Source organism: Strix aluco, chromosome 4, assembly GCF_031877795.1.
Source record: "Strix aluco isolate bStrAlu1 chromosome 4, bStrAlu1.hap1, whole genome shotgun sequence".
Lineage (NCBI taxonomy): Eukaryota > Metazoa > Chordata > Aves > Strigiformes > Strigidae > Strix > Strix aluco.
Genome location: NC_133934.1, coordinates 16,870,024 through 16,896,502, shown reverse-complemented (window position 1 = coordinate 16,896,502; position 26,479 = coordinate 16,870,024). Strand labels below are relative to the sequence as shown.

The following is a 26,479-nucleotide window of genomic DNA, read 5'->3' as shown; positions in this document are numbered from 1 at the left end:
TATTTTTCACAGGAAGCAGCCCTCGTATAACAGTAATAAATTAGATGTCTAGTTAGAAATATAATCCACTTCTGTCTTCTACCACACATCTCTCACTGTCAGATAAAATAAGGGTTGTGCAGGCATTGCCAGTTTGATTTGTGGACAGGACTTTGCACCTGTTCACTGCATAAAGCACCTATCATGTACTCAAAGACATGTATGTTAATGTATGGGGAAATGAGGTCACAGATACAGGGTGCATAGATTAATGTTCCATACATAACTTTAGTGCTCATTTTGCAGTCTCAGCAGTATTTTTGTGTAATTTTCTTTGGTTGTAATTTACACAGAAAAAACCCAGAAATTTCCCTCTTCCTTGGTCATAAATAAAGTGGGATCAGGAGCTGTGCAACACAGACCACTACCATTTGAAAGAATCTGAATAAGTCTTAGAAATAGCAGGTTTCTGTAAATCTGGGATGAATAAAATAACATTGTAAATTCTTGGAAAGTAAGAGCACCCGGTCAAAGATAGCCAGTCTTGACTTAAAGGTGTTGACTGCTGGAGAACCCATGATGTTCCTAGGTACTTTTACAATGATTGATTACAACCACTGGTAAAATGGGTTTCTCATTTCCAGTGGGAATTGATAGTTTCTCATCGGTGGACCTTGCTGTATTCCTGTCTGATAGAAGAAAGTGCCAGCTACTACCAGAAATTTTATCTCCAGATGGGTACTTGCAGACTGTTATCAAATCACCTCTTAACCTCATTGACAAGAAAAATAAATTGACCTTGTTACATCTCGTGTGTAATCCGCATGGGTAGAACGACAACCATTTTTTTTTTCTATTTTCAAGTAAGTTTTTGAAACATTGACGGAAGTAGCAGGTTCAAAAGTACTCTTTACTCCTACTTGTAATTCGATTTATCATACATCCAAAGGGCTGTAGCAACAGCCTACTCTGATGACTCATATTTAGCTGGTTATCCATGAGGTCCTGTGTACCTGTTACAAGTTCACTGATTTCCTGAATGCAGTTTTTAAACTTGTGTGTGACCTACATTTATATCATTGCATTTGGCCATATAAGTAAGTCTGTTTTAACGATGTGACTCGGTTTGTTCCATATAATTTATTCTTATTACTGGTTATTGTTCTATCAGTTTTTTGGCATCCATAATTTTCTTCAGCAAAAAGTTTATATTTTCTTCCACATTTCTCATAAAGATATGAATAACATTGAAATAATAGCAAACCCACTTGGAATTACACTGAAAATACCCACATTGAATACTGATTGTCTATCTCCAAGTTTTCAGGACTCTCAGGTTCTAATTATTTTATGTTTAATACCTTCGTTCTGTTTGATGGTAAGTGTCATTGGGCAGTCCTCAGCTAGTACAAAACTTCATGTATTTATTAGGAGGTTATTTAATTATGAATATAATTTGTTGGTGTAAATATCAGATGGCACTGTCCCTGTGACCTGTTCAGCTGCATCCTGAAGCAGACATTCCTGTTTTATTCCTCTCCTTTTTCAAAATCAGTTTTCTCTGTTTTTAATGTATTTCCTGTCTTAAAATGACCAAAGATCATATTGCTGTCAATTGTTCAATTTTACTTTAATGTCATATACAAAATATCCATTCTACATTGCAATTTAATATATTTTATATAAAATCCAATGTACAGCATCTTAAATTTGTTTAAATAGTATTATAAACATAACTTTCAGGAGGAGTCAGTCCTGGAGTGATACAGTCTTTTGTTAGTTATAGTTCCTTTTGATATCCCTGCTGTTTGGTAAAAAATCCAGCTTAGATTCTAGAAGGATCCTTAGGAGCTCAGATTTGGTTCCTATCAAAGCAAAAATAAACTCCCAGATTATTTTTTTTTCAAATTTACTCCCCCTGCACAGCTAGATAAGATTCTGTGCTGGGGGTGTCCAGTTTGAATGTCGTTTGACATCATTTGCTTCAGAGCTCATCTTCATCTGATAAAGCATCAAGGTAATCTGTATCAACGTATAAGAGAAATCCAGAAAACAAACTGTCTGCCCACGTTGGATCAGAAAAGAGACCATTTTGGTCAGTGTAGAAGATCTCAAGCCATACTTCATCTTCTGGCTGAAGGTAGATCACTGTGGATCCAGAAGCTACATCATGGTTGCCTGTGTTCGCATCAAATGTCTTTATCCGGTACTTCCCATTGTGAACCAGCCCAATCGCAAGATGCTTGTTTGCTAAGGTAATATCATAAGAAAAATAATAAATCCCTGGGATGGCACAAATAAACTTCCCTGTGGAAGGGTTGTAATGCTCCCCCTCATTGAAGAGGACTTTATTGAATACAATTGGTAATCTTTCCTCTGGGTAGCTGGTGGTGATGCCAACAGAAAAGGCCGATTTCAGCACTATCTTTCCACACTTACAGACCCCTGGTGCACCTGGCTCTCCTCGGTCTCCTTTATCTCCCTTAGGTCCAGGTGGTCCAGCTGGACCTACTTCACCTTTGGCACCAGTCAATCCTCCAGGTCCTTTTTTACCAGACTGACCTTGGTCTCCTTTCTCTCCAGCTGGTCCTAATGGCCCAGTCTTTCCTCTTAAACCTTCAAAAACATTTTAAGTTAGTTAATCGTTGCACATATCATCTCAGTAAATGATTGTGTGGACTACTGTGTGTGCCTGAACAAACAAGAAAAACATGATCAGAATTTCAAAATACTTCAAAAATACTTTCAAAATCTTCTAGTAAGTTTACGAAAGCAACGGCAGGTTGGAACAGAGAAGAGGGCTCCACCGCCCAGGGGTCCTTTGTTTCTATATTCCTACTTTTGTTCATATGTCTTGATTACACATTGAAGAATTTTATTTGTAATCAGTCCATTGCTGACTGAACTATGGGCACTGCTGATGGTAAGGACAGCAGCGTGGCTGCCTATAGAATGATACTTGTGCACTAAATATCTCCTACTATTTGAGCATTTTTAGTGTGTACCTCAATACCTGCTAATCTTTTATTCCTGGCTAATGGCACAGATAAGACTGTTTACTTGACACCACACATACTTCATTTTTCCCAAACTTTTTCTTAGCATCTATGCACAGGAAGGGTATGCATTTACATTTATTTACACAGATTTCAGTATATGCATATTAGACATATCTAAAACAGATCTGCATATTTTCTTACTCTCACTATGTATACATGCATCACACTTAAACCACACAGGCTCATACACACATTCATCATATATATATATATAAAAAAAAACCAGTGACGATGAAAGGTCTTACTTTGTTGTACTACTGTGTTAGGTTACACAAATATTCAATACCTGCACTCCCTTTTTCACCTTTTTCTCCCTTCCTGCCATCTCTACCATCTCTTCCTGGAAGACCAATGCGTCCGTGTGGCCCCGGGGATCCGCCGGCTCCAGGGGGACCCACAGGGCCTGGCAAGCCAGGGATGCTACAGATGTATCTGGTGTAGTAATTTTCTCCTTTGAACTGGCTTTGAAGAGGTTGTTCACTTGTGTAGATGGCAAAACTTGTAACGTAAAGCAACACAAACATCCTTGGATCTGGAAAAAACACATCCAAATAAGACTATGCATATTATGGCATTCTAGTCACATGCAGATGGCTCTGAATATGCTAATAAGTGTGACACTGCAGTGCATTATGCACAGGTACACGTGCACAGATCAACCTGGGATTTCTGCATTACCAGAATCCATGTAGCAGACAAGGAGGAAAGTCTGTCAGGTGGGACATTTTTCTGGCCACTGTGTATGTTACTGTATGTCTTTCAAGTAGCCTGTAGACTGACACAGAAGAACTGGTGAATACCAGCTTTTTTGGACCAAATTTTGACACGTTAAAAAAAGAATCTAGATTTTTCAATGCTAAGTCCTTTGCTTGCATAGTTTATTTTGTCTTTGGGACCTCCATAAGCTTTACACAGAAAACCCCTCTTGCTGGAGGGAGTTATATTTGTGCTAGGAGGATGTGCCCGCAGGAGCAGTCTCTTCTAGTGAGGACAAAGCTTACAGTTTCATTTCATTTTGAAATTTGCCCTTATGGTTCCAAATGAATCTCCAACCTGAATAACCGCAGCAGAAACTTGCTGAGCCTGCAGAAAGGATACCAGTAAACGAGCTACAGCTTCAGTGCCTGGTTGGAAACCCTGATGACTGCAGCACAAATAACCGCTTCACCCTAATCGGTCAGGTCGAATGAGGCAGCTGCCCTGTGGGAACGGCTGGAGTGTGAGTGAGCTGCTAACAGGTTGGGTTTTTTTAAGCCTGACTTGGACTGTGGTACGAAATGAACTGTGTTGCAGTATCTTGCAAGAAAATTGTTTAAAGCTTTGTATATAGTATTTGGGTGTTTTCACAAACAACTGAATGTAAATTGGATTTCTCTGTTCCACTATATACTGGGACACTAAAGAAAAAACACTGTACAAACAGTAACATGCAGTACCTGATGTACAAAGGTGTCTTAAATTAGTGTTGCATTAACAGAGTCAGTCGTGAGTCAGGGGAGATTTTGCAAGTCAAACTGTTTTTTCTAGTTCCCTTGCTGACTTCTCAGAAGTCTTGTGTGGGGTTTTTTGTTGAAGTTGTCCATTCCTTCAGAGCTAATTTACGGCATTCAAGGAAATCAGAATCCACTGGTTTCTGTGGGGAGAAAAAGAAGAAATGCAGTGGAGGATTCAGAAAAATATCTATGTGAAATACCATCTACCATTTTTTACAGTGAAACTCAGATTCATTCTCAAACTCAGAGTTAAAGAAGTTGCAAAGTGAATTAATCTAAAAATTGTTGTTCCCATTCCCTTTTCTGTAATACTGATTGGCATTGTCTGATTGATTAAAAAACCCAAACCGTTACATTTATTTGCAGTTCATGATATTTCTACGGCTATAGGGCATGGTCAAATCTATTCGGCTGGGAAAAGACCAGCATATACACATACACAGTCTTTATGAAGATTTTTTTCTGTTTCACAGAATAGAAAATTAGAAACTGTCTTGTATCAATGGCAGTGCAGAAACAAGCATGAAAATATTGTAGTTGGAGAGAAATATGCAATGCTCCAAAATTTTCTTCAGTGATGTACATTCTGCTTTTCATATTAAGCATCTTGTATCAAATTGGCAGAAACCAAACTATTAATTTTGCTGTCATTTGATAAAGCCTTACAGTACAGTCAGGCACAACAGCCTCCAAGAGTGGATTAACATATGAATGCTTAATATTACCGCAGAGCAGCAAATGATAAATCCAAGGCAGTAGTTAGCTACAAGTACAAACTTCACAGCGACGTCTGTTCTGATGTACTACTGAGTGTACCCAAATAAAGCTCGTGGGCTTTCATGGGACTTAAATCAGGGACAACAAAGCTCTCTGAAGAGAAGAACAGCTTTAAGCACTTGGCCAGGAGGGAGCAGCTTGGAAGGTGCTCATGCCTGGGACTGCATATGCATTTTACACAAAGCTGATGGATAAGAAGCAGACACGACCTAAGGATCAAGGACTGGAACAAAAACTGCCCTTTGCCAGATGGAAGTCTGAATCAGTAGGCTGGATTGTTCCCACACTGTGTTGCATGTAAGCCAAGAAAAAACAACCTCAACAACTGCTGGTTTTGCCTATGTCCAGGATCTTTTACAAATCAGAGTAAGAGCCTTCACACAGTTGTTCCGGTCACTGGCTGGCCAGTAATTTACTGATGCATGAAGCTGTCTCCAGCTCCCAGACCTCCCCTGCTGTTCTTCCCATGTGCCTACAGGAAATTAATTAGTCTGGGACATGTGTTTCTGCTAAGGCCATGGGAAAAAGGTCATTTGGGGAAGGTGAGAGGAATGTGGTTGTTGAGATAGGGATGTGCCTTAGATGATTGGGGCATTGCGCTTGGAGAACCAGTTTGGGAAGGAGAAGGCATAGAGGGGAATATGTGGAGCTTTCAGCTATGGGTTGGGGGTCTTAAGGTGTGATGGGGTTGTGAAGCAGAATGGTGGGACAGCAGGAAGGGGAACAGAGCTGGGATTGGGAGGAAGTGGTGATAATGGTGATGACATTTACAGTCTTGAATTTAGGCTTGGGGGGAATACAGAAGGCTGCTTGCAACAGTGGTACCCAACAAATGACATTTGGGACACCATGCATTAGGCCACAAAATCAGGACTTTCCTTGTCCTTTCTCTTTAGACTCTTGCATTTCTTCCTGCATAATGCTCCAGTTTTAAAAGGAGGGGTTGAAGGTGCTTCTCTTTGTTATTGCAGCAGTCCTTTGAAAAGTGTGAATCTCCTCAGACCCAGGAAGGATGTACAGCACTGAACCCATGCCCCCTGCTTCCTGGTGAGTGCTCTAGAAGGGAAATTGTAATGTTAAAGGTGAATGATAACATATGGCCATGCTTTTGAAATTTTAGGCTGAATTAGGAGGCCAAAATCAGAGATTTCAGTTCACATGGGCTTATAAAGTTAGAGGGTGGAATAGACCTCCCAGATCACTTTCTCAGAAATCATCTATGTTGCAGTGAAATATTTGATCACAGAGAGTTAACTGGTAGGCAGAATGTAAGTCATAAATTACACTTTGTTCCTGGCTTCTGGTTGTCCTTTTCAAAGACATAAACTTTTGTCCATAAACTGTGGCAGGAAACAATGTCATTTATATATGCCAAATAATTTTTCTTCAGGGAAAAACAACATTTGAGGAGTTCATTCTTTTTTCCAAATACTGAAAGCCAGAAGAAGCACATGGTATTCTTGTTCACAACAATAACAGTCATCTTCATTAAAACCATCACCAAAAATAATAGCAAGAATTATATGAATACAGCATTAGAATAACGTTATTCCAAGTTTAGAAAATGTCATTTCAAGAGGTTCCAAATCCACTAGGTAGAGCAAGAGTGCACACCAAGGCATTCACTGGAAGACGATGGACATGCTGATCTGTTCTAATGTGCAGTGATTTCTGGAACAGCTTTTCTAAGTGAGGGTGGCAGATTGATTTGTTCTGTCACTGTTCAGATTGCATAAGCAGCATAATCACTGCCCTTGTGCATAAACTCAAAAGGTCATCTGATTCATTTGATATTAGAAAAATATTAAAAGTGTATTCTGGACCTAATAACTTGTGGCAGTCTGTTAAGATGACAGATCTAAAGAAACAATAGAAGCATCAAAAGAAGCATGGCCAGTAGGTTGAGGGAGGTAATTCTGCCCTTCTGCTGTGGTGAGACCCCACCTGGAGTACTGTGTCCAGCTGAGTCAGTACAGGAAAGACATGGACCTCCTTGAGTGGCTCTAGAGGAGGGCCACAACGATGATCAGAGGGATGGAGCACCTATCCTATGAGTACAGGCTGAGAGAGTTGGGACTGTTCAGCCTGAAAAGAGAAGGCTCTGGGGAGACATTATTGCAGCCTTTCAGTACTTAAAGGGGTCTTATAAGAATATGGGGACAGACTTTTTAGTGGGGTCTGTTGCAACAGGACAAGGGGTGGTGGTTTTAAACTAAAAGAAGGTAGATTCAAACTAGATATAAGGAAGACATTGTTTATATTTTTATATTTAGATATAAGGAAGACAATGAGGGTGGTGAAACATCGAAACAGGTTGCCCAGAGATGTTGTAAATGCTCCATCCCTGGAAACATTCAAGGTCAGGTTGGATGGAGCTCTGAGCAACCTGATCTAGTTGAGGATGTCCCTGCTCATTGAACAGGGGGTTGGATGACCTTTAAAGGTCCTTTCCAACCTGAACTATTCTATAATTCTATGATTTACCCTGAGAAGATATTCTGTACGTTACATTCCCATTGAAGCTAGGTGCTAGACAGAAAGTATTTAACATCAAGCCACCACCACTGACCTTTCTACAGAGCCTCAGAAACAGTGGCTTGCAGTTTAGCACGCCACACTCTGCAGTTTCTTTGCACTGCTTGATTTTTATGTTATTTAAAATATGTCTTAATTATGGATTTTTTTTCCAGGTATTTTACATTGATCATTCACCTTCAGCTGGGCACAGATTTATGCATCTTCCAGCTTGTTTTGTGTTATGGGGCACTATACTGGACTTCCAGAGCTCCACCCATAAGACCATGCCTTACGCTAAGGAATCAAGACCACAGTTGGCCACCACCACACTCCTTGGGTTAGCTACACAATCAAGCAATCTTCACATGGCTTTACATTGTCTTCCCTTGTGTAAGAAGGGGAGAGTGACCTGACACTTTTTGAGCAGTCTGAACTTTTGATTCCCAGTACCAGAATGGCTGATGGTGCCCAAAGGGATCAATCAGCCAGTGGGAAGGAACATTAGCTAAGTATTTCTGAGAAAACAATCCTTAAAGGCCTTATTAGCAATGCTGACATTTAACAGTCTCACTCACTTAAGTTTGCACTCAGTCACGTTTGAACAGTCTCCTTCATAACTACATCGAATGCAGTCAGATTCTTCAACCACAACGCAAGCATTCATGAAAAATAGAGCACTTACTTATAATCAGGACCAGAAGTTCAATGTGTTTGATTTTCAAAACATCAAAGGAGTGGGAGTCATTTTATTTCTCAGCGTCTGACTTGAAACATAGTCTCTCTGGTTGCAGCCATTCCCATTATTTGGAAGGTTGTTTTTACTAAAAATGCCGTAAAAGATGGTCAAGGCATGTATCAGTGAGATAGTCTGACTCAGCTTGGGGGAATTTTAACATGAGGGCTGGCAGGCAAAGCAGTTTCACTGCCAGCTGTACCAGAACACACAAATAAATGAAACCTGACAGAATTTGTCTTGACAGAGAGCCGAGAAGCTAGGCCAGTTGCTTACACTTGGCAATTAACATGGAGACAATAATATGTTTGCTTTCAATGTAGTGAAAAACGGCCAGGACTTAACACTGTAAGACTCAGGATACAAGTGTCCCTACAGCTTGGGTAGGGGCTTCTTTAAAAGGTTTTCTTTATTTTCTTAAAATAAAAAAGAGTCAGGAGCCATAAATCACAAGCGGTCTTCAGGGATGACCTGCAGTTTGCAGGGTTAGTTATGAATCTGAACTGGAGTTAAGCATGTGGAAGCATGTAGGCATCTAAAAATGTGGATAGATGCCTAGAGTAGTGTGCTGATCTCCCATGGAGTGCCTTTCAGTTCAGGCAGGCTTCCTCTTCTTGGTTCCTACCCAGCCCTTGCCAGGAGAATTTCCATCTCCTATCTTAGATCATTCTGCTTTACCAACCTTGCAATGATAGAAGAGAAATGGAGAACAGACTGGGAAAACCATTTTGGATGGCATGGCAAGAAGAAAAATAGAGGGTGCAAAAAGATGATGTCAGACTGCAAGGCACATGAGGACAAACAAGAACAAAAGTCATAGATTATTGACACAAGCGATAAGGGACAGACTTCCACTGCTTTGTGCTCACTTGTGTTCACACCTGGGCTCTGTGAGCAAATGTCCATAAAGAGCTCCCACCATGAGAGCAATCCCTTTGCACAGGGGTAAATGATGGGAACCAGTCAGCAAAGTGAGCTTGCGACACACACAGCAAGAACAACTTTAGGAACTTCACTGGATTTCTGCCTGAATATGTTCTAGTCCCTGGGCATGGCTTAATTCTCATCCCCTCAAGGCAAATGTCATTTATTAGATCACAGGCACCTCTGAAGATGGATTCTCCTTCACCCAGTTGCTCCCTTGGTGACATCATATTGTACCAAAGAACAGTATTCACCATTTAAAAAGAGAATCATGCAGAGAAGAAAGCTTCCAGACCCTGAAAGGGACACTACTTCCCCAGCACAGTTTTATTCTGGAAGTTCATCAAATGATATCACCCAGGCACGGTGCCTTTCTGGGAACCCTGCAGAAAAGTAGACATCCAGCCAGGGACTACATTCTACATCAAATTAGACAAAGACCAAAGGAGCAATTTAAATGCTTGGGCAGGACTAAGATGGTTGATTTCCCCTGAAGCACGTTGGGGAAGGCTCCCATAAACTTCTCTGCCAGAGAAGCAGTGGGGGCTGTGACCTGGGTCAGGGAGCAGCCGTGGTCAGCTGAGTGGCAACCTCTCGTCCCTGTTATGTACATGGAAGAGGACATCTGTTTGGGGCTTGAGACAAGTAAATTTTTTCACACTGCAAACAGTCATGGTTAGCAATACTTTTAAGAGTACAAAGGGTCTCTCTGCACTGCTGTAGCAACACAGCAAGCCATTAGATTTTCCAAGAGGGGAACTGGAAATTTTGTCTACATGGGCAAATCCCCAACTAGATATGACTTACTAAACACCATGGTCCCTTCAATCCAGGTGATAATGTAAACAGTTCTTAACATACTGGGGAGTGCAAAGGTTAAAGTATAAAGGATATAAAGGATGAAATACAAATTTTCTAACTTCAAAACCTGGATAAGTATGCATGTCTGACAAGACTGTGGAGGACTAATTAGTTTTTATTTATATGACACTTAGAAGATGTAAGGCATTGTAAAAGCCCTATAATATGAATTTAATTATCTTAAACCACTCTGAATTTTATTGCTGAGAGTTTATATGTTGCAGCATAAAATCAGGAACTTCTGAAGTGCTCCATGACAGCCGAGCTGTACTCCCAGGAATGGCAGAATTGCACAACAGAGCTCAGATATTACCAATCCTGAAAAAAACTCACTGCAGCTCCCAGGTTCCTGCTTGAGAACCTTCAAAAGATAACTGCATTATTGTGTCTTAGAAGATCAGCATTCTGGAATTAAATATTCCTGGGTAAAAAATAAGTGTGGTGTGTGTTGGGTTTGTGTGTGTGGTGGAGGTTTTTGATAGCAGGGGAGGGGGCTACAGTGGTGGCCCCTGTGAGAAGCTTCTTGAAGCTCCCTTGGCTCCAAGTTGGATCTGCCTCTGGCCAAGGCTGAGACGATTAGTGATGGTGGCTGTGCCTCTGTGACAACATATTAAGAAGGGGAACCTGAGAGGAAAGGGAGTTGTGAGGGAGGTACCTATACAAACATGGAGGTCAGTGGAAGAAAGAAGGAGGGGGTGGGGGGAGATGTGGTGGAGCAGATGCCCCCCTGCAGCCTGTGGAGGACCCCACACCTGAGCAGGTGGCTGTGCCTGAAGAAGGGGGACTCTGAGGGAAGCCCATGCTGGGGCAATTCACTGCTGGAAGGATTGTAGCCCACAGGAGGAACCCACACTGGAGCAGTTTGTGAAGAGCTGCAGCCTGTGGGAAGGACCCACATTGGAGTTCTTGGTGGACTGACTCCCATGAGAGGGAACCCCACTCTGGAGCAGGGGAAGAGTATGAGGAGTACTTCCTCTGAGGAGGAAGGAGCTGCAGAAACAACAGGTGATGAACTGACTGCAACCCCCATCCCCTGCCCTCCTGCGCCGCTGGAGGGAAGGTGGGAGAAAAATTGGGAGCGAAGCTGAGGCCGGGGAAGAAGGGGAGAGGTGGGAGGAAGGTGTTTTTAAGATGTGGTTTTATTTCTTATTGTCCTGTTCTGTTTGATTGGTAAATTAAGTGTTGGTGGTGGTGTTGTTCAAATGAAATTGATGTTCTTTTTCTTCCCCAATCGAATCTGTCTTTTGTCCATGACCATAATGGGCGACTCATCCCTTCCTGTCATTATCTTAATTCCCAAGCCTTTTGTTTTATTTTCTCCTTCCTATCCCTGAGGGCGAAGGAGTGAGAAAGTGGCTCAGTTTCCCTCTGGGCTCAAACCATGACATGGTGCTAAGAACTTCAGGCTGAATTTACAAAAGTTCCTGTAAGTTCCAACTTCTACATATGACTTTCACACATAGAAAAGGCATCACGGGGGTAATTGGGTACCTAAATCCAAATTAATGAGCCATAAAACCTGTGACATACCACCTAGAGCGTGAAAGCATGAGAGAGTGCCTTAGCCTAGAGTTTCTGAAAAGGGTCTCTTCAGGCACATCCACAGGAACAGTGTTGTGCAACAGAGGTACTCAGGACAGCAACATGAGACCCAGGCTGTGCACACCTCACATGGCTCAATGCCCAAAAAGCCTGTAGCCACGCAAATACTGTTACCTTTCTTGCAGGACTATATGCACAGTGCACTGCACTATCCACTGCCCAGAGTTAGCTGCAAGGTCTCCATCTTCTGACCCTTGGTGCACTGTTGGCATGTTCAGGAGCACCAAAGAAAGGCTCAACATGAAACCAAAGAGACAAAATTAAGGGGGAGGTTGTGGCTGTTGTTCTGGTTTTGGCTGGGATAGAGTTAATTTTCTTCATAGTAGCTAGTATGAGACTATGTTTTGGATTTGTGCTTAAAAGAGTGTTGATAATACAGAGATATTTTAGGTACTGCTGAGCAGTGCTTGCACAGAGTCAAGGCCTTTTCTGCTTCTCACCCCACCAGCGAGTAGGCTGGGGGTGCACAAGAAGCTGGGAGAGGACAGCTGGGACAGGTGACCCCAACTGACCAAAGGGATATTCCATACCATAGGGTGTCATGCTCTGCATATAAACCTGGGGGAAGAAAAAGGAAGTTGGGGACATTTGGAGTGATGGCATTTATGTTCCCAAGTAACTGTTATGTGTGAGGGAGCCCTGTTTTCCTGGAGATGGCTGAGCACCTGCCTGCTGATGTGAAGTAGTGAATGAATTCCTTGTTTTGCTTTGCTTGCATACGTGGCTTTTGCTTTACCTGTTAAACTGTCTTTATCTCAATCCACGAGTTTTCTCACTTTTAATCTTCCGATTCTCTCCCCTATCCTGATGTGAGGGGAGTGAGTGAACGGCTGTGTGGGGCTTAGTTGCTGGCTGCGGTTAAACCATGACAGCTGTGAAGCTGAATCTCACAGAGGTGTGAGTCTTAGGAGGCAGTGTATGATTGGCACAAATGATAAATGCATTTAAAAGCTTAAGCCTTACTGTAAATCAGTGGGGCTTGGATTTCTGAAAGCCTAAAGCATTTTGAAAATGGCACGAGCTTTGAAGCCTCACATGCTTTCAAAATGCCACCCACGTTAACGTATGTCCTGGGATGGCCAGGCTCTCACATCAACCCCGGTGGTCTCCTCCATGCTGATGCTTTAACTTGTCAGTACAGGAGATAAAAATCTGGTCTCAAAATCAGCATAATTTCCTGACTGTGGCTGTTCTAAGAAAAATCCTGTTCTTGTGGCGTGTGTCTACCTCAAAGCTATTACTTCAACAGTATTACTTCTATATTTATACTGGAATAGAAAAGGGAGAATTTGGCCTTGTTTAGTCACATGTGTGATTGTTATGCGTAATGTCAGATTCAGGAGATCGGAGCCAGGAAGATATAAAAATAGAATGAAATTTATGTAATGTCTGCTTTTGGGTAATAGCACATTTTAAAAGTATGTTTCTTCCTGATTAAATCAAACCTTTAAGTAACAACTTGATTTTCACTGAGGTTGACCTCTTTGTAATACTGAAGGACATGCACATTAGAAAGACACCTCTAAAGAGTTTGAAGCTGTAAAATAAAATTCCATTTAAATTCTATGTGCTATGGTATCTTCTTACTGAAACAAAGACTTGTGTTTCCACAGAAGTGCGGAAGGGGCAGTGCATCCTGCCTCCCATCAGGCTTCACAGGAACACCAGCTCCACCCAAGCCCACTTCCTGGCAACCCTGTTGGTACCCAGCAAGCACTCACACAGGACCTGCATTTCTCATTGATAGGCCTGATGTTCTACAACTTCACATCTTGTCAAGGTTTTTGTGTCAGGCAAGGGCTGGCTGCTTCCTGGGGCTGGGCGTGGTGGATCTCCCTATGGGGTAGCAGAGCGGGGTCTCACCAGCCAAAGCCTGTCCCATCACCCCAGCAGGTACCAGGGCAGCCTGGAGGCAGCCATGGCCACCCCCAGCATCCAAGGCCAGACCAGAATATCAGCCTCTGGGTGGGGGTTGGCTGGGCTGAAATGGGGTCCTGGACCATGGACAGGGTGGTGGAACGCCCCAGGACAGGCTGGCAGGGACAGTCAGGGATGTCAGTGACCTCATGGCTCTGACAGTTTGTAGTTATTCAAAGAGGAAAAGAGCATTGTGACCCGATCTGGCAGCATAAGTCTACTCTATGCATATGGAAATAACAATTTTCAGCACAAGAGTGTTTAATTCCATATGGATCCTTATCCCTCTCCCCACTGCAACATTTACTGCACCACATAGCCAATTTGTGTCCTTCAGGGTTTGCTCTTGCTTTCATCAGTCTCCTGGTGAGAACCATTTCTATGGCGGACTGTTTGTATTTGCAGGGTCTCAGTCTCAGTTGTTGGGGTTTTTTTAATACATAAACTGTTAGGTATTGTGAAGATGTAAGTGTCAAGCTTGCTTATTTGAAGAAATGTTTTTAGAACACATTGAGAAATCTAAAATCTATTATAAGAGCTTTTTCTTATTGAAGTAACACTGACACTAATCTTTTTTCCTCTGTATTTCTGACTTGGACTTTTCAGGCAGGCAGCTTTAAATCTGCAAGAAAAAAGCTTATGAAGGAAAAAAAATATCTCATTTATTTGTTTTCTAATTTGTACAAACCTCGAAAATGAAAAACTCATGTTGTTGTATAGAGCTCTGGAGAGTCTATCAATCTGTTTTGCTAACTACTACAGCCTACTATATATGCTAACAAATCTTTAAAAATAATTTAACAGGCATAAGATGGAGAGGAGAGGAGGGGAGAGGAGAGGAGAGGAGAGGAGAGGAGAGGAGAGGAGAGGAGAGGAGAGGAGAGGAGAGGAGAGGAGAGGAGAGGAGAGGAGAGGAGAGGAGAGGAGAGGAGAGGAGAGGAGAGGAGAGGAGAGGAGAGGAGAGGAGAGGAGAGGAGAGGAGAGGAGAGGAGAGGAGAGCTTTGTCTTTTTTTGTTTGACACAAATTCATCTGACAAATTTGTCTGACACAAATTCGCTTAGAAGAATGACGGTTTTTCCTGTGATATGATAACTTCAATTCGATACACATAATCATTTGCTAGCCTGATTCTTTACGTACTGAAATCAAATGCAAATCTCTTTCTTATTAGTGGTGTTTGATCAGATTCACAGAGAGGAAGAAAGAAAACACAGCACAGAATTTTCTTTCAGGGGATCTGATTTTTGTTCCTGGATCAGAAACTTCTATTCCATGGCAATTATTTATTCTTACGTGTTTCTGTTTCTTCATCAGTAAAACAAAAACGTCAATAATATCAGATAATATTACTCTGCTGATGTAAAAGCAGGTTATTTCAAAAGCACTTTTCAGATTCTGCTTTTTTTAAGTAATTGTGAACTGCTATTTCATATTTCAAATCAGTTCTCTCATGGGACATTAAAATGGATGAAGTCAGCATAATTCCTGCAGTTTTTTCTGTACGGTGCAGATGAGGTTTAGCATCTGATAACTGGTCATTTCTGACTTTGTAACAGAACATCAGCCATATTCCTGCTTATCATTAAGAACAAAATTGAGCCTCATGTAGTTGGGCATAGCTCTATTGAAACCACTTGCCTTGTATTTATATCTGGCCTTGAAGGTGTTTTCTCACTTAAATTCTTGCAACAATAATTTGACTGTTTTTTTAAATCTGTCCTGTCTGGGAAGTGTTTGTTTCCTTGGGTTCCTCCAGGGAATAGAAGAAGCTGCAGCTGCCAGTCAACTTGATACTCTTCAGTAGGAAAATCTGACTTTCCTTACCCACTGGTAAGGAGTGGGCTTTATCTTGACTTTGTTCTGTATGTGTGTGATGCTTCAGGGTGATCTCAGCAGGGTCTTCATGGGACATAAGTGGGCATTCCTGGGTGGTCTGAAGGTCACAGAGTGTTTAGCAACCAATTTAATTTCATTTTCACTTTAATTTGCCCTGATCTCAGCCTGCTAACAAGTTCCACCTAACCTTGAATCACGAGCTGTTAGAGTCACACTAGGAGTTCCCCAATATAGCTGGTCTTCCCCACATTGATTAGGATGCCACTGTGCAGCAAATAGCACAGATGGAGACATCTTACCCAAATGCAGCATGCTGAGGGTAGTCCATGTAGCCAGTAAATGTACATTTGGATGGACCCTGGATTGCCCAGGCACAGCACCAGAGGGGTTCCTCTGGGGAAGGAGTAAACAGCACACACAGGTAGCACAGAGTCATATCCACAGATGACAAAGTCTTGGGGTGCACCTGCAGTGCAAACATGGCCCAAGGTAGTGGTATGTATTAGGCTATGCCAAAGTATGCATATTTCTTAAAAAGAAAAAGGGTTTATAGATAACCCTCTTTGTAATTCCATAATCAGTGAATATGACTTTGCCTTATTATAGTATCTGGAGTTTTTCTCAGGCTTTTTGTTCAAGTATCTGCTGATATAATTTACAATGATGACAATAAACACAGTGTTATTTTACAGTTGCAACTCCATGGCAGCTGTCTGCCATGAGCCTTTTTGCATTTTAAGCAGAAACCTTGATTTAAATTTATTTCTTAAGAAATTCTGGCTAGTCTAAGACAAACAGTATGCTAGAAACACTTCTAATGATCTGTCCCCCAGAGATTTCCTTACATAATTGTTAATACAAATAACACATATAAAAAAAGAGGAGTCATGCAAGGCTTAGAGCATATTAACTTCAAGTTTCCATCAGGGTAAATGGTTTTTCTATTTCCACTTTAATGGAAACCTACAGAGATTCAGAATGTATTGACTTGCAAATAAAGTTGAAAATACATAAAACATGGAGAAGCTTTCTCTTGCCTTGGTTAAAATGACCTTTCCTTTCAGTGATAAAACTATTTAAGTTTTATGGCATGGAATCAAGATATAAAAGTGAAAAAATTCTTATAATTTAAAGTCTCTCAGATCAGTTCAGGCAGTTGTTTTTCCCTCAGCCAGGGCATAATTTTATCGCAGACAAGTGTGTGTGTGTGCGTGCGCGCGCATGCATACACATATACATCTGTACTTTTACCAGCCAAATGGGTCTTGTTCTCACTTAGCTTTTCTTCAAGGCCCTGGAGTGTGGTGGATGCATTTTATGTCTAAGATATTATTAAAGATTTTTTTTTCTATTTGACTTTGACTGATGGAGTTAATTTTCTTGAATACAGATCTATTCTCTGATGGCCTGAATTAACGATGTACTTAGATTTGTTTCTAGCTGATAAACAGTAAGCTGGCATGTAATAAACTGTTTTGTTGTTCTTATCTTTGTGATAGGTATCTTCATTGGGCACTGCAGAAAGTTCTGTTTTGCTATTTGTGATTTTGTTTATTGCTTAAAATGCACATTATGTCTTGAACAGGATAATTGCAATTGAAAACTCTCCTATGCTCAAACGTCATGTCTTTCCTGCTTAGAATTCTCTTCTTTCTGTGAGATGCTATGATTTCTTACAAGGCTTCTGGTTTTCCTCTGCCTTTGGGAAAGTTTAAATGTATGTATGTGCATATATATATGTACATACACTGTAACGTTAAAAACCAAGATTTATAAATTTATCAGCTCATGGGAGGGAATAACAAAACACTTTATTTGGAGACAATTTTACTGGCAAAACTTCTGTCTTTAGTTTCTATCTATTCAGCTTATTTTGTTAATGCATGAAACTAGATCTCTGCAGAAGTTCATAAGCCACTGCTGTTCCTTCTCCATAAAATTAATTGGTGTCCCAGTTTGTTCTCTTGGGACAATTATGAAGTCATCCATAACAGTCATTTCATTATGTCTCTGTTTTGGGATTAGTGTTACATACGAATGACTCTGGTAACTATGATCAAAAGCCTTCTAGCCCTGTACCCTCAGTCCCTGGCAGTGCCCTGTAGCAGGCTCTTCTGCTCTTCCCAAGGATGTGGGAAGCTTGCAGCGATGCTTGATGGGAGGTTATCTTCCTGCTTCCAGTGCTCTGCAGCTGAGGTCTTCTGAACTGGAGATATTTTCTGAGTCTTTGCTTTGTGTCAGCCTTGCTGGACTCTTATCTGTAAACTTGGAAAGAGTTTAAACTCGCTTTTCACAACATTCCTCATTGGTAAATTTATTGGATTAATTATGCACAGAACACATTTGTCTCCCTTAAACCTTTTTGTCTCCCTTAATATTTTTAACTGATATTTTAGTTTGGTTTCATTTGCATTATAAGAGACAGTGATTGATCTGCTCCTCAGTATGTTATCTTTCTCAGAAAAGCAGTAATTTTAGAACTCTTATGATTGCCACAAATATTTTTTGTTGAATATTTTTAATTTACAATTAAAATTCTAGTGTTCATGTAGTCCACTAAATTGTAAGAGCCATCTTTTCTTTTCCTCTGGTGTATCAACATTAGTAAGCAAGATTCTGAACAACACACAAGAGCAGCTTTCATGTTATGTTCCCAGATCAGTGTAAACCCATCATCTCTAGCAAAAATGTAGTACAACTGCAGAAGTACGACTGCAAAAAAAATGCAGCTGCCTCAGAATGTGTTATCTGGTCTCTGTCAAAGATGTATAACATGGGACAGAATCTCCCCACTGTAGTGATCATCGTTCTGCTACACTTAAAAGGCAAGAAAAGTAGTAAAAAGTAAATATAATGTTTTTCAGGAGACATTTGTGGCTCCTATAGAAAGAAAAAAACCCCTTTGAATTCATCAAAGCTGCATAAACTCTCACGTGTTTCCTACAGACAGCTGAAAGGACAGTATTCCAGATACTCTATAAAATACTGCTTTCATTGGCACACTTTTAACAAAACAATCATGGTTTCTTAATACAGATGTGTCTCATTATTATTCAAAATCAAGTCTGTTTATTTATCTGTTTTAACCACAGAATGTCAGGTTATACAGACTCTTGCTTTGCTTTCCATGAGCAGCCAGCTGAATGCAGTGGTGTCACTGGTGACTGCATGTCCTCACAGCCACAATGCTGACTAGGTGACAGGGTGATGACATTTGCCATTCCCTGTTGGGGCAACTCTCCTCCTCCGTCTCTTCCTCCTTCTCCTCCTCCTCCTGCGCCTGCCATCACAGAGCTCCCTTCTCCTTGCTGGGCTCCTGACGCTGCTCTTCTCCCAGCATCAGGAGCCCAAAGGTTGAAATCTGTCCTGCTCCCAACAGGCATATGGGGAAAAGACCCTTTTTTTCCTTTGTTCCCTGCCTATTGGGATGCAGATTCCTCTGGGTTTTCTCTTTAATTGCCAGACACTGAGGCTGGAGATGAGGAGGAAGAGGAGATGCAGCAGCATGCGAAGCCCAGGGGCACCCAGGATCATCCTGCTGTATGTCCCCCCAGATTGCCAGCATGTCCACACAGGACTGAGAGGAAGATCTGCCTGTCTGGAGAGCAGTGTGGTGGCAGGGAGGTGGCAGTGTGAAGGCTTGTCCCCCTAGCATGATGCTACAGCTGGCTGAGTTGAAAGATGACTGGGAAAAGTCCTTAAATGGAAATCTCAGATGTGGAACTTGTTTTTCCTGCCAGAAGTCTGGCCAAAGTAGACTATTTGTTGTAGTGAATGTTCAAGCTGTGGTGAGCCCAGATATCATAATCACTTCTTTCTGTTTGAGGTCTGTCTTCAAACCACGACAGGGATGCAGTATGCCAACAGTTACAGAAGAAGGACCTGCTGGAAGGCCACAGGGTGTAGGGTATACCCTGACCGCCCATGCACTGCTGCTGCCCTCCTCTCATTTGTGGACTTTTGAAGACTAGTCCTCTCTTTCAAACCCCAGAAGCAGAGATGTTGTGCAGGTGGTACCACGTGTGCAGAAGTAATTGCAGCCCAAACAGCCTCCATTCCAGAGACCTTCAACTATAGAGAAAAGGCAGTAATGACTCACCACCTATTAGCAAATGTTGTGGGTTTGGCAAAAACAAGGATCCCATTAAGCAAAGAGGTTGTTCTGTTGCAGAGTTTCATCTGTAAGCTTCTTTTTTCTATCATTTTTGAAACCTCTCCTGTTCCCGCCCTGTTGGCAGGTGTCACAGTAAGGCCTGGGGAGAGCCAGGCTGTCTGCAACTCTTTCTGTGCCCAAAAGCTCAAAGACTTGGAGGTAGATGGGCAGCTGAGATCTGCTGCGTGTAGTGAGCACATGGAAACGATGCTGCTGCTGTTTCCAAATGACAAATAGTTGGTAGCTCCTGGGTTTTGCACAACTTTGTTTTGATATGTCTGAAGAAAAAACGTAGCCAGAGAATAAAGCAAGAGGTCATGCAAGTCTCTCTGTGATAGCGAAAGGGGAGTTTGTGCTCTTGCCTGGAGAAACATCTGCTTTCCAAGAGCAGGCAGGGGACAGGCTCATCTGAAGAGCAGCAGGACATGGTTGAGGCTCCTCAGCCTTCTCACCTGCAACAGCAGCTAAAACCCACAGCGGGGAGAGGCCAGCAGGAAGAGGCCAGATGGAGGCTTTGTTCAATGTCCCTCTTGCCCATGAACTTGTACCACTTCCCAGAAAAAGCAGGCAGCTCAGGAACCCTGATGTCTCCCTGTCTGCCTATGTACATTCCTGTTTACCATCCTGGTCTAGTCCGAATACCAGGAAAAGGCCAAGGGAACATGAAGTCTAATCTGACCATTTGATGAGTTACCAATACTATTCTCTCCATAAAAACAACAGAAATTTTGTGAAGGGCATCTGTTCCCTTCTGCTCATTGCTTGCCCCTTGCTGTGGCCTGTCTGTGTAGGATAAAGCAGCTCCAGCGTATCAGGGGGTTTTAATGCTCATGGACTTTTCTCATCCTTCTGATTTACAGCAGACTAAAGCTTGTAAACCTTTGACTCCTGTTTACGAATAGATAGCCTGAAAAACATTAGCAAACATGAACAGTACTCTCCCTGAAAATCCCATTTTAAACACAGATTTCTAAAGACCAATTTTATCTCTACCATCTGTAACTAGTTAAAATTCCAATTGTTTTTCTTAAAAAGGATTTTAACAATGGATAATAAGCATGAGGTAGATTAAAAGTAATTTAAATTGTAGGTTTTTATTAAGAGTTTAGAAGAAAATCTATTAGAGACCTGGGTTATCTGCAGCCTCCAAATGGTGCTGAAAAAATGATGGTGCTCTCAGTTGTCATAGATGATTTTTTTCTTTCAAGCTGAATGATATATTTTTCTAACATTTATGCAAAAACTTACACTGGTTTATCTTCAGAAAATTTAGTGAAATAAATGCCAGATCCTCAGTGGATGCCTTAATTGATCTAGAATCAACCAATTTATTTTTATTTGGCCTAAGATGAAAAAAGGAGTTATATAAACTAAGGATATAGTCAGGCTATATAAACTAAGGATATAGTGAGGCTCTTGCTGCAGAAATGTGTGTACCAATTTAAAATGTAACTATCCCTCTGCAGTTTGTAACTGCTGTTCTGCTGGGGCTCACTTCATTTGTAGATTAGCCACTTCCATAGGCTGTTTAACCCATTTGACACTGCGTTAAATCATATGGGGAGCATTTGCATGCTTTGCTATCCAGTACCCTTGTGCAGGGGAACATAAGAGCCAGATGGGTAAGGGAAGGGTTCCGAGGTAGTAAATGGCTGACCAAGGCACAGTGCAGTGTAAACCATTCCTACACTTATTGGACCCACTGAAATCAGCTGTTTCAGCTGAGACACTGGGCTTTGCACAGCTGCAGGCACACGTTCCTCCCACTGCCCTTTCGGTGGCTGTGGCCACCTTGGGCAGGAGATCTCAGCAGGTAGAAACTTTGTAAAGCACCAGGATTCACCTGAAGTATTTGTCAAAAGTTTAAGATGCTAGTGTGGCTGATACATCCTCCTTTCCTTCTGGTCACTTTGCAACTGGGGCAGGTGAAAACAATTTTTATCCATCGTCGTTGTTTGCTAGGTGAATGGGAGCCAAAGCGCTGAAAGTGTCCAGATGGGTGCTTGCGCTGGTCTAATTAAATCAGTTTTGAAACATATCTTTAGGCTGTGGACAGATGTTCATTTTGTAGAAAGCTGTGCCAGACAAAGATTACAAGCCATACCGCTGGAGGTTATTGCCCTTGCAGGTCTGCTGGCACAGCCGTCCCAGATCCTCTTCAGCTTAAACAGGGTGCAGACATGCATTTCCGGTGGTGATGGCTGGAGACGTCACCACCTGCTTGCCCATGCTGGCCTCCTTGGCACAGCACCAGCTCTTCTGAGTGCTCCGTGCATCTCCTGGGCTCTTTCAGTCAAAATGAACCAGTTGGGCCTGTACAGTGGTAATAAGAGAGTTCTTGTTTGCTCTGGTTCATTGTGTCTGACAAGGAGTGGGGAGACCTAACAGGCTAGGGGACAGTGGGAGCACAGGGGACAAGCTTGGACACAGCTGGATCTGGAGGAGGCAATCTGTTTGCAGCTCTCCTGTGCTGGGGTGGGAGCAGAAACCTGTCCTGCTGCTGAAGTCATGAGGGGTGACCTGTGGGTGAGGAGTTTTGGAGAGTGTCAGGGGACTCAACTGCTTTGGGCTGCTCACTTACCATTGGCATTGGCTTGAGCTAGGGCTGTTGGGGTTGATGAAGGATTGTCAGAGACTGTCCAATCTAAACAAGGAAGCTTTTCTCATCAAGCTGCGGTATTTTTACCAAATGTGTTAATGTGTGTACAGACAAAGTATGACACAATGTTGACCAAGTCGGGTAAATTGCTAGCCTTACTTGGCCAAAACTATCTTAGCAGATGGCATTAAACTTTCTGTGTAACACTAGGATCAACTGTGACAAACTAATGTGGTTTTTGTGTCTTAAACACTATCTGCATTAGGAACTAGCATATTCATTCTCATGACAATTCTCAGTTAAAAGGTATTAGCTTAAAAGCACCCTAAATGCCTTACAAAAACATCTGTGTAGTTACTGAGCTGACCTGTTTTCAAGCATGCCAAATTTATGGGTTCTTCTCATTGTTCAACAGTTGCTTATTATTAAAGAAGGCAGGCAGTGCTGTTTCCACTGAAAAGTTGGAAAAATGTCACTATTGCTGATGGTGCTGTCTGGCTTCCCCTAACTCTCCAAGCCAGTTTTTAATTAAGCATACGTAATGCAGTCCTTCCTTACTGCCCTTGCAGAGTATTTCTTTTGATTGCACTTTTAAAGCTCATAGTTACATGCAGAAATCAGTCCCTATCTGTGTTTTTTGAGAAGTGAATAAAAAAGGTGGCTGAATATAACACCAGATCCCAGTCCTATCCCCAAGGTCCTGCCTGTGCATTGCTTGTCCTCCGTGCAGGGACAAGGTGGTCAGCCTGGCAGGAGCAGCCAGCTCTGGTCTCCAAGGCACCCGGTTGTGTCCATCTCCTCAGGAAACAAATGACTAATCTTCTGTGTCTAAAAGCTACTATTATTTATCGGTTGTTTCATCAGTCCCCACAGTTTCCTTCACATGCTCCAAGCAGTGAAGAAAGCGTGTTGTCTATTCCATAGGAACATGGCATTTATGTAAGTTGGGAGTGCTCCTGAGAATATCCATTTACTTAACTCTGTTTTCAAGCCACTTCCTACTGCAGCTTTCCAGAGTTTTAGCAGCACAGCTCGCAGCCATCCAAGTGAAAGACTGGCAACAGGAGGAGCAAAAGAAAAAGAGGCACAAGCAGCCCTAATCAGGGCAGGGATCATCAGAGCAGGAACTAGATTTGCTGTGGCAGCTTTGCTGGGTGGCACACTGGGTTTGAGCTTGGCATTTGATTTTCTGTGACCACTAGATGGCATAAAAAATGCTGTTGTAGGCATCAGCTTGGTCCTGAAAAATTCCTAAGTATCGGGGTCATGCTGCAGTTAAAGGGGATTCTTACATTGCTTTTAATCAAAGGCATATTTTAATGTTTCTCTTAGATGGAAATTGAGTGGAAACTAACCTTAGCAGCAAAATGCAGCTTCAAATAGCAAGCACTCCTGAAGTCAGTGCCATTCTCAAGTGGAGGATGACACAGCAGAAGATGAGGGGAAGGGAGGTTGCTCTGCTAATTGCATTACAGGACCAGATGCTAAGAAAAATCATCAGTTCTCATCTTGGTCCTGATAATGGTTCTCTTTGTAACTTTTGGCAAATCACATAATCTGCTTCATTTCTCTATTTCTTTATGAAGGGCAACGATTTCCTGCCTTGCAGTGGTGTTGGAGGAGTTAATTAATACTCATAAAGCACAAATGGAGAGAAGAAAAATACTAATGACTCCTGAAACCTACTTGTAAGGAAGGTCTCTCCTAGTCTGTCTATCCTGCACCATCCAGCTATGGCTGTGCCACTGTGATGGTTATAATAAGATGATAGAGTATGGATAAATTTAAAACATACTGAAAAAAAGGTTGCTGAAAACTTCTAAAAGAAAGTAAAACCACTGAAAGAAATGGACTAACATTTTTTTGTTCCATTGGTAGTATAATTAATTATGGAAATTTCATGGGGAGTGAAAACAGCCCGCCTGCTGCTCTCTGAAACCCGTCTGAGTTAAAGAAACAGCCTGATGGATGGTGGTTTGCGTGGCCTGACCCCCACCCGCAGTCCAGCTTCCCTCCAGCTGAGGGCAACTTTCAGTTCAAATCTGAAGCTTTGGTGCAGTCTCTGGTTCGGTTGCTTATTTGTAATTAAAACTGCTAGTTACTCGGAGTGCTTTGCAGCTGCTGCGAAAGGTAATGTCTCTTGTACATCTGCAGGATCAAGATCTTTGGTGATTTTATCACTAAAATATGCAATCTGATTACAATGGCTTCTGATATTGCCAGACCAGAAACAAAGACATTTCTGAACACTATTAGGAGCTAAGTGAAAAGGATAGAGAATTCATTGCAAATCATTAGTGACTGGGAAAATCTCGCCACAGCAATTGGTATGACTGCTGTGGTCACGAGATGACGTATTTCTTTTTACTCTTCCCTTTATTGAGTGCAGTGGATATGAATACCCTAAGGAGAGCCAGAGGATTTTACAGGGTATACCAGGAACTACTTTTCATCATTTAGAAAGAAAGGGTTTAAAGGTTCAGATAAGGACAGTACTGAAAAAAGAGAATTTGGCATGATGTCCCTGAGAAAACAATATTGCAACAATGAACAATGATATTCAAGCACACTTTATACGCTGATTTCACTGCCAATGAAAAGAGACTGACTGTATGTCTTCCCATAATCACAGAGGGTATTTATGGCATAAACGTAAATTTTGGTTTATCTGAAACTGAGTTTTATCAGCTGTCCTTTAGCAAGCTGAAGAATCAGACTGTGAATGAGAAAGACATGAGAACTGTCAGACCAAAACACACCCAACAAAACAAATGATTACTGATTGGCCTTGAGGAAAACTGAGAAAAACAATTTTCATAACAAAAATAAGACACTGAAGTGCTGTAAATGCAGTGCCAAACTGATTTCCAAGAGTATCGGCTTTGTTTTTCCAGTGATAAATTTAGTTTTTCTGCTTGTCCCCACTGCACATTTTAGTGATGATATTGGAGACTTTTCAATTTCCATTTAAGATTTTAAACAACAAATAAAGTAATCTTGGCAGCCTGTGTGAGAGCTAATGCGGTAGATAGAAGATGCGTAGAAAATGGTTTATACAAGGGCTGAGTTCAGGTTCAACTACTCTCTCTAAAACCATACAGCGGCCAGGTGACAGCAAGCACTGTGTAACCTCAGGAGCATCCAGGAGTTCTTCACATGAACCAGAAATTCAGTGAGATATTTTATTGGCTTGTTCTCTTGTTCGCTATGCCTGTGGTGCCCCTGTGCCTGGGTCTCGCTGGCTGCAATGCATTACCCTCTGTAGAGGAGAGGCCATATGGCAGCACCTGTTCCCTATAGCGACGTGCCTGCTGTGTGCGTGCAGGATGAGCAGACCCAGCATGTGCTGTAAAACCTGCAAACCCAAGCAAGGCCAGCCCTGCTGTGTTCATACACCAGGTGAGTGGTGAGAAGGCCTTTGAGTCTTCTGTAGGAGCCTGCTGTGATAGAGAACATGGGGCAGGAGGAAGGCAATGAGCAAGAACAGACTGGTGTTGCCCCAAGGGCTATTGCCGGGCCCCTCCAGCAGCAGGCTGTAAGCCAGGCTGATGCGGGTGTGCTGCTGTTTATTTATCCCTAGTGCTGAATATGCTGCTATGGAAAAAAGTCTCTTGGGTTCCAGCTTTGGATGCTAGCATTATAAACATAATCCTTTGGGACCCATGACTTGTCCACCCTCATAGCCAGGGCTTGCCCATGTTCACTGAGCAACTACAATGCTGTCCTCCTGGCCAGAGACTGTGTGAGACAGAGTTACCCATCATGGCAACTTGCAGAAAGTGTTTTATGACCCTGAAAATGAACAATTTATATAAGAAATACAGTGATATGCCTAGCAACAGTACTAACTTTTAGCCCTTAGCTTCATTTTGTTCCAAATAAGTAGCCTTCTGATACTGTTTTTTTCTGGGTACTGAAATCTTGGTATGTTGTTACTCCTTCAAATGGATCAGTACGAATCTCAAACCATAATAAAGCAATAGCAAATTAGAGATGATTTTAGTTTCAAAACAAAAAAAAAAAAAACC

At 42.0% G+C, this 26,479-nt stretch overlaps 1 protein-coding gene across 3 annotated transcripts in view; it reads right to left on the bottom strand.

Annotated features, from left to right (window-relative positions):
- Window positions 1–1,590: 1,590 nt before the first annotated feature.
- The window catches only part of C1QTNF7 (C1q and TNF related 7), a 38,730-nt gene continuing 13,841 nt past the window's right edge, over window positions 1,591–26,479 (bottom strand). For 2 of the 3 annotated variants that reach the window (XM_074821368.1, XM_074821367.1), the window contains 3 exons: window positions 4,475–4,671; window positions 3,325–3,570; window positions 1,591–2,595 (listed from right to left, as the gene is read on the bottom strand). In XM_074821368.1, the coding sequence (XP_074677469.1) occupies window positions 1,964–2,595; window positions 3,325–3,562 (870 nt within the window). In that variant the 5' untranslated portion in view covers window positions 3,563–3,570; window positions 4,475–4,671 and the 3' untranslated portion in view covers window positions 1,591–1,963. Of the gene's footprint in view, window positions 2,596–3,324; window positions 3,571–4,474; window positions 4,672–8,507; window positions 8,566–26,479 lie in introns of those variants that run through there. The other variant, XM_074821369.1, reaches the window with a different exon arrangement.